General features: G+C 37.8%; 1 protein-coding gene across 1 annotated transcript in view; it reads left to right on the top strand.

Annotated features, from left to right (window-relative positions):
- The first annotated feature begins 3,871 nt into the window (after window positions 1–3,871).
- Window positions 3,872–8,143, top strand: part of LRRC8B (leucine rich repeat containing 8 family, member B) — a 5,580-nt gene continuing 1,308 nt past the window's right edge. Inside the window, 3 exon segments of the mRNA XM_009333791.1 lie at window positions 3,872–3,971; window positions 4,803–6,964; window positions 8,000–8,143. The exon segment at window positions 8,000–8,143 is cut by the window's right edge and continues 9 nt beyond it. Of these exon segments, the coding sequence (XP_009332066.1) occupies window positions 4,829–6,964; window positions 8,000–8,143 (2,280 nt within the window). The 5' untranslated portion in view covers window positions 3,872–3,971; window positions 4,803–4,828.

The raw sequence follows: 8,143 nt of genomic DNA, 5'->3' as shown, positions 1-8,143 counted from the left end.
TTGGCCGAAAACTTGATGGCTGTGTTTCTCTGAGGGGGGAAGGAAAAAAGCAAGATAGATGGGCCACTGGAATACCTGTCAAGGTATGCTTTAGTTGTATAAATCTATTTTGATTAACTTAGTGTGTCAGAAACACCAGTTGAGTACTTAAACAATCAACAAAACCAGTGTAGCCTTAAACAAAGTCTCCTGTTAGGTATTGGCTTTTTGTAGCCCGTTATCCACTGGGGAGGACAAGCAAGGCACTTACCTTGCTGCAGACCCTTCCCTAACTAAATGTGCCTAAAATTATGTAAGCAGTGACCAAATGACAGAGTAATGCAATGTTAAGTAACATTTTGGCAGCAGGGGAGGGTGAGGGGGGGTGTCTGCTTATAGATAACATTTTTCAAAATGATAGACTTTTACTCATATTCTGGATATGTTTCTATTGGTCAGATTTATAAGTCTTAAAGTAATTAAAAATTGCCTAGATATTAGTGATCTTTACTACTTTATTTTTCCGGCCTGAGTCCCAGTACTGGTCTGGGGTAAGTCTCCTGAAGTCATCACTTAGCCTGGGGCTAAACTTCTGTCTCATCTTCTAAGAAAGATTGCCAATTGAATTAGGCCACTTTGAAAAGCTTTTATGGCTTTGATATGGGTTGAAAGCTGCTGGAGATGAGTTTTATCAGACCCATTACAATTCAGCATTATTCCATTTGATTAGTCACTCTTGGCATACAGATAGGATTTGAAAGAAAACGGTCTTCAGCAAAATTATTAATAATGCACATTTATATTACACTTGTATATACTGTGTACTTCTCCGATAGGAAGCTTTATTTCATATACATAGAATTGTAATGAATACGCATGCTTCATTGGGAGGTTTCAAAAAGCGGTCATTAAGAAGACCAGAGTTCAAGTATTGAAATACATAATATTGAGACACTTGCTTTCAGCTAGAAAGTGTTCTAAAACCCCTTCTACATTCTAAGCAAGAATGTAGCCTTTTTTCTGGGAGATAGGGACTAACAACTTTCCAGTTCAAAGCAGGGAGGTGACAAAGAAAGCATTTTATAGAAACAGATGTTACAAAATTACATGGGTCAGTCTCACTTTGAGTTCTCAGTCTGTATAAAAACAAACCACTTTGAGCGTTACGGCATTGCTTGAAGAAGGTGTTTTGGGTTATGCATAGCATTCTCAAGTATACCAATACATCTTGGTATATTGGTGTATGCATATATATAAACTAATAGAATTGGCTTAAGTTCCATTTTCTGTTTTTCTTCCTGTAACTTCTAGAGAAAATACTTTATCAAACAGTGTTAACTGTTTTATTGTACTCTGAATTCTGTCTCTGATACTCAACAAGAGCCTTGCTTATTCCCCAAAATAGGTCTGTTAACCAGGAGGATGCTGTTCTTTGTATAAAAGTGCAAAGAACATATGTGTATTATTAAATTGTGTTAATTGTAACTTTCTCTAATAAGCATTTAGTTATATAAAACATAACATTAGTATCTGCCCAAGTCCCTGATGAGGTTTACATGTTTGTCAGGAAAAGAATTGCTCCCATCCTCATGCTAATTAGACCTTTCACACCATTTTAAACTCTCAGCCAGTTCAGTGATCATTTTGACTTTTCAAATGTTTTTCTTTGTTAAAAATATGCTATTTATACCTTTTGCTCTTACTTTGTTGAATCATTCAACATACTTATGAATGATAAGTATGTAACTTATGTAAGTATGTAACACTCTTTGCGTGTTCTTTACAACTTTACAACTTTAACAGGTGTCCCAAGTCTTCCATTTTTGTAACAAAGTTCAAGCGAGAATTGTCTGGTTTTAATTCTAGGTTGGAAATGAAAAAAATACTTTTGATTTTTCTGTCTACATTCAAATCAAGCATGTTTGGCTTGAGTCGAGACACAATTCAGATATTCTTTGCAGAATGAAAGCCTTAGTTTGGATGGGTTTAGTACCATTTTGTGCTTTTACACCTATGAATTTATATTCAAACCCCAAAGAATTATACCAAAAGAACTTATCTTAAAGGTATTTACAGATGTGTTTTCAATCACTCCAGCTCAACTTGCAAAAGAAATTGCTATTTCTTAGCTATGGTTAGAGCATCTCAGCTGCAGGACTAGTAACTTTACGTAAATGCAAAAACTTAAATGGCTTTTAGTGCTTAGAAAGGGGACAATGACAAGGGCCATTACTTTATCTCTACTTTAGGAAAAGCAACTTTCAGATGGTGACCAAGTAAATAATTTGACAGGGGTGGCATCTTAAATTATTCTAACTAGATCTTGTAGATCTAGTTAGATCTTTTGCTCATTAAATGTTGGATCTTTAAAACACTGCTGTGGAAGGAGTAATGAGCTGTTGTTCTAATACAGTTATTGGAGTCCAAATATTTCATCATCTGATGACAATTTATTTTCTCTCCAGGAGTGTATTGTAACCATCCTGTCCTTCTTCAGCTGCTTTCCCTTGAGTGGGCCTGGTAAGTTTCTACATTCTATTAAAAGTAGCCTTGTCGATGCAAGAAGGGTTAACTTATTTTTGGCCATTCTTCTCCCTTCAAATGTGAATGTCGAGTAAGAATAAGGTTCTGCCTTAGTTCAGCTGTTGTTTGTCTTTTTATAACAGCTTGTCAGCTCTGTTTGGAATTGAAGTGTCCAGTACCAATATATTATGAATATGAGCCAGCAGTGTGCCCAGGTGGCCAAGGTGGCCTGTAGCATCCTGGTTTGCATCAGAATTGGTGTGGCCAGCAGGACTAGGGATTGTCCCCCTGTACTCGGCCCTGGTGAGGCCGCACCTCGAATACTGTGTTCAGTTTTGGGCCCCTCGCTACAAGAAGGACGTTGAGGTGCTCGAGTGCATCCAAAGAAGAGCAACGAAGCTGGTGAAGGGTCTGGAGACCAAGTCTTATGAGGAGCAACTGAGGGAACTGGGACTGTTTAGCTTGGAGAAAAGGGGGCTGGAGGGAGACCTTATTGCTCTCTACCACTACCCAAAAGGAGGTTGTAGCGAGGTGAACGTCAGTCTCTTTTCCCAGGTAACAAGTGATAGGACAAGAGGAAATGGCCTCAAGTTGCACCTGGGGAGGCTTAGAATTGGATATTAGGAAAAATTTCTTCCCCGAAAGGGTTGTCGAGCACTGGACCAGGCTGCCCAGGGAAGTGGTGGAGTCACCATCCCTGGAGGTATTTAAAAGACGTGTAGATGTGGTGCTTAGGTATATGGTTTAGTGGTGGACTTGGCAGTGCTAGGTTAACGGTTGGACTTGATGATCTGAAGGGTCTTTTCCAACCTAAATGATTCTATGATTAAGAAAAATGCAGAACATCCCCATTGCTTCCTGTCTGTACAGCTTAACAAACTTTTTGTAGTAAGTTTTCTCCAAAGCTGATAGTATCTGTGGTATTGCCGTTGGCACTGGATAGTTTATTGATTTGTTTCAGGATGTAAAATCTGGGCCTCTGTTTTTGAGAAACTTGCCTTTCTGCCAAACTGTGGTATATGAAAATTATGACTGAATTCTACTTCTGGAAGTCTTGCATGTTGCATATTTTATTTTCACATAGTTATTTGGCAAAAAAAAAAAGAACTACTTCCCAGTTGAAATAGGGCTAACTGTAGGCAGTTTCCTGTTTTCTGTGTTGATGTGACTGTGCAAAACTTTGACTTCACATTCTACATGATCATGTCTGAGTATGTTCTGTTCCATTTCATGTAGCTGTAGCAATGCATAGCTTAATGGATCCTGACGTCTGCAATAAGGAAGCAGTTCTAATGAAAGCTGAAATATTTGCTCTTTATTCAGGTGAAGCCATTAAAAATAAAGCATATTGAATGTTTTCTCCATCCAGAATGAAGACAAATGTAAAGATGGCATGTCCAAGGAATTTTAAAAGGTGTAGACCTCCTGACTGAACAGTGCTGTGTATTTTATTCTCTTTAATTAGTAATGTAAGTATGAATCAAACCTATGCTGCTGGGGGTTAAGTGTGCCGTTTTTATATAAATGACAATATTGTACAATAACAAGTTACGCTAGCTTCATTTTCATTCTGTCAGTATGCTTAATTCTCATGATGGGAGAAGATGGGGAATTATATATAAGAATATGTAATGCAAAACTGCTCTTTAAAGAATACACAAAAATTCTCAATTCTTTAATTGGGTAGAATGATTTAATCTAGTAGAAAATTCCAAATTACAAGAGCCATCATGTTAATATATTGCTCTGATTTTGGAGTTCTTCATAAATGAGAAATCACTTTTACTATGTAAGTTTAGGACAGTGGTGAAGGACTACTAGTAACATATAGAATCATATAGAATCATAGAATGGTTTGGGTTGGAAGGGACCTCTGAAGGTCATCTAGTCCAGCCCCCCTGCTGTGGGCAGGGACATCTTCCACTAGATCAGGTTGCTCAGAGCCCCCTCCAACCTGACCTTGAATGTTTCCGGGGACTTCTTTAACTTATTAGCTTGTTGCTTCTACTTGAACAGTATCCGAATGTTTGGTCAAAATATACTTTCTCCTAATCTCTGATGCTAGTTTCACTGTTCATTTAAATTTTTGCCTTCCAAGTAACTTTCCTTAAAGTAAGACAGACGATGGCCAGGGTTAGGTGCCAGGAGTTCTTGAATCTTTTTGCTATGTTCTGGATGCTAGGCCAAATGTTACACATATTTAAAATTGTGAAAACAGTAATAATCTTCAAGTGTTTAATGGTGAGATAAATTGTTTTCAACAATTCTCTAAGGATGTCTTTTCTTTTTTCCTCTACCAGCTGCTGTTCTCTCACAGGTGAAAGTCATGATCACGCTAACAGAACTCAAATACTTAGCAGATGCCCAGTCATCCTATCACATACTAAAACCATGGTGGGATGTCTTCTGGTATTACCTCACCATGATAATGCTGCTAGTTGCTGTGCTTGCTGGGGCTCTCCAGCTTACTCAAACCAGAGTATTGTGTTGTCTTCCTTGCAAGCTAGAATTTGACAATCATTGTGCCGTGCCTTGGGATTTAGTTAAAGCCAACCTTAACATGTCGGCTAGCTCTACAGCACAGATAATCATCCCGCTTAAAATCCAGAATGATCTCCATCGGCAGCAGTATTCCTATATTGATGCAGTATGTTATGAGAGACAGCTTCACTGGTTTGCCAAATTTTTTCCATACCTAGTGCTTCTGCATACCTTTATTTTTGCAGCTTGCAGTAATTTCTGGCTTTACTATCCTAGTACAAGTTCCAGGCTTGAGCACTTTGTAGCCATTCTTCAGAAGTGTTTTGATTCTCCATGGACAACGCGTGCCCTCTCAGAAACAGTTGCCGAGCAGTCTGTGAGGAAGTTGCCAATAGCCAAATCAAAAGCAGTGATTGCGTCACCTGGGAGTTCAGTAGATATAGGGGCCAGCAGACAGTCCCTGCCATATTCGCAACCTGGCTTGGAAACAACTGGAAGAGAAAATTCCTCAAGTGTTCTTGACAAAAAAGAAGGGGAACAAGCTAAAGCTATATTTGAAAAAGTGAAGAAATTCAGAGTACACGTTGAAGAGAAGGATGTCATATATACAGTGTATATGAAACAGATTATAGTGAAAGTCATTGTATTTGTAATAATAATAATTTATGTCCCCTACTATTTATCATTTATTACACTTGAAATTGATTGCGTAGTTAATGTTCAAGCCTTTACAGGCTACAAAAGGTACCAGTGTGTTTATTCGCTAGCAGAAATTTTTAAAGTTTTGGCTTCATTTTATGTTGTTTTAGTGATCTTCTATGGCTTAACTTGTACTTATAGTTTGTGGTGGATGTTAAGAAGTTCACTTAAGCAATATTCTTTCGAGAAGTTGAGAGAGAGAAGTAATTACAGTGATATACCTGATGTAAAGAATGACTTTGCATTTATTCTCCACTTGGCAGATCAGTATGATCCTCTTTATTCCCAACGATTCTCAATATTCCTGTCTGATCTGAGTGAAAACAAACTGAAACAGATAAATCTTAACAATGAATGGTCAGTGGAAAAACTGAAAAATAAACTAGTAAGAAATTCCCAAGACAAGATTGAACTTCACCTTTTCATGTTAAATGGTCTTCCAGACAGTGTCTTTGAACTGACAGAAATAGAAGTCCTAAGCCTGGAACTTATTCCTGAAGCCAAACTTCCTTCAGCTGTGACCCAGCTTGTCAATCTCAAAGAACTGAATGTTTATCATTCATCACTAACTATGGATTATCCAGCAGTCAGCTTCTTGGAAGAAAATCTGAAAACATTGCGCCTGAAATCTAGTGAGATGGGAAGAATTCCGTTTTGGGTCTTTCATCTAAAAAACCTACAAGAATTATGCTTAACAGGATATTTCATGCTAGATCATCACAACTCCATATACAACGAAAGCTTTCAGGGGCTAAAAAATCTGAGATCAATTCACCTAAAAAACAACCTTTCCCGCATACCTCAAGTGGTTACAGATCTTCTGCCTTCTTTACAACACTTGTCTATCAACAATGAGGGAAATAAACTGATAGTGCTAAATAACCTGAAGAAGCTGGTGAACCTGAGAACCTTGGAATTAATCTGCTGTGATTTAGAGCGCATTCCCCATTCCATTTTTACCCTAAACAATTTGCATGAAATCGACTTAAAAGAAAATAATCTCAGAACGGTGGAAGAAATAATTAGTTTTCAACATCTTAAGAACCTTTCTTGTTTAAAATTGTGGCACAACAGTATTTCATATGTCCCAGCGCAGATTGGTGCATTATCAAACCTGGAACAATTGTATCTAAATTATAATAATATTAAAAATGTTCCATTGCAGCTATTTCTTTGTAAAAAATTACACTATTTGGATCTTAGCTATAATAAGCTAACCTCCATCCCTGAAGAAATCGGTTATCTGACCAATCTGCAGTACTTGGCTTTGACAAAAAACCATGTAAGTAGAACTTTGAATTACTGCTTTAAAAAAAAAAAAATCAAATATTGACTTAACCTACCATTTCTTCTGGAACAGCCTCTGATTCAAAATGCTTTTGTAGTGTTCATGATTAAAGTAAACCCAGTAAAGCTGAAAAAAGGGCTCATGCTTGTTTGATGACACCAAAGTTTTAGTAATTAAAGCTTGTGTAATACTGAGTAAGTACTATCTTGGTCTGTAGCAGCTTAAGGGCTCTGATCCGGAGATCCGGATAGGTTAGGATGGCTGCAGAAATGTATCTTCCCTTTCCCAGTAGCTGTCTATCTGATGCAGTATTTTAATGGAAGTGAACAGTGTTAAATTTTTACCTTTAAATGTCAACCTGAAAGCTGCAGTGAATCAACAGCTAGTTGATGAGCAGCTCAGCTGTCTGACTGGGAAGAGGGAAATAATTATAGCTGGTAACCTCATTAGCAGTGCTAAACTGTCTGGCTTGTTAGTGTGGGATCCATGCTTGTGACTTAAGACTTCTTTTGAGGTTTATAATTGTTTTCACTGGTGAGGCTGGTTTTGGATGTTACACGTCAGTAGTGTGGACCAGGACTAAGTTACTACTGTACTGCACAGATAACTGCTTGTACAGGTTTCGCAACGCAGGAGCTGCTAATGTCTCTCCACAATTCATGTTTGTTCTTCATTAAGTGATTCTTAGGAGATAGTAGCCTATTTATCTCCCCTGCCACCTGCACACATTTGTATGCACTTCTGCTCATGCATGCAGGTGTACGCTCCCCCTGCCATGCTTATGTCTTGATTTCTGCCAGTAGCTAAGCATCTTTATAACAAAACAGGTATATAAAACCATTGTAGTGTTCTCAAGCACTTCCTTGCACAATGATAGAAGCATTACAATTTCCCTTTCTTTATCCTTCCATAAACTAAGAGGGTTTTTTTACCCTAAAATAAAACTAGGAAATGTCAAAATGTGCAGCTGCATGTAGGCTAACAAGTTTTAATGTACATCATTTTTGTTCTTTTCTTTCCTTTTTCTAGATTGAAGTGCTGCCGGATGGATTATTTCAGTGCAAAAAGCTGCAATTTCTTCTTCTGGGAAATAACAGTCTGATGAATTTGTCCCCTCATGTGGGTCAGCTACTGAATCTTGTTCAATTAGAGCTCATTGGAAACTATCTTGAA

Source organism: Pygoscelis adeliae, unplaced genomic scaffold, assembly GCF_000699105.1.
Source record: "Pygoscelis adeliae isolate BGI_AS28 unplaced genomic scaffold, ASM69910v1 Scaffold10, whole genome shotgun sequence".
NCBI classification, from domain to species: domain Eukaryota; kingdom Metazoa; phylum Chordata; class Aves; order Sphenisciformes; family Spheniscidae; genus Pygoscelis; species Pygoscelis adeliae.
This window is presented reverse-complemented; position numbering and strand designations above follow the sequence as displayed.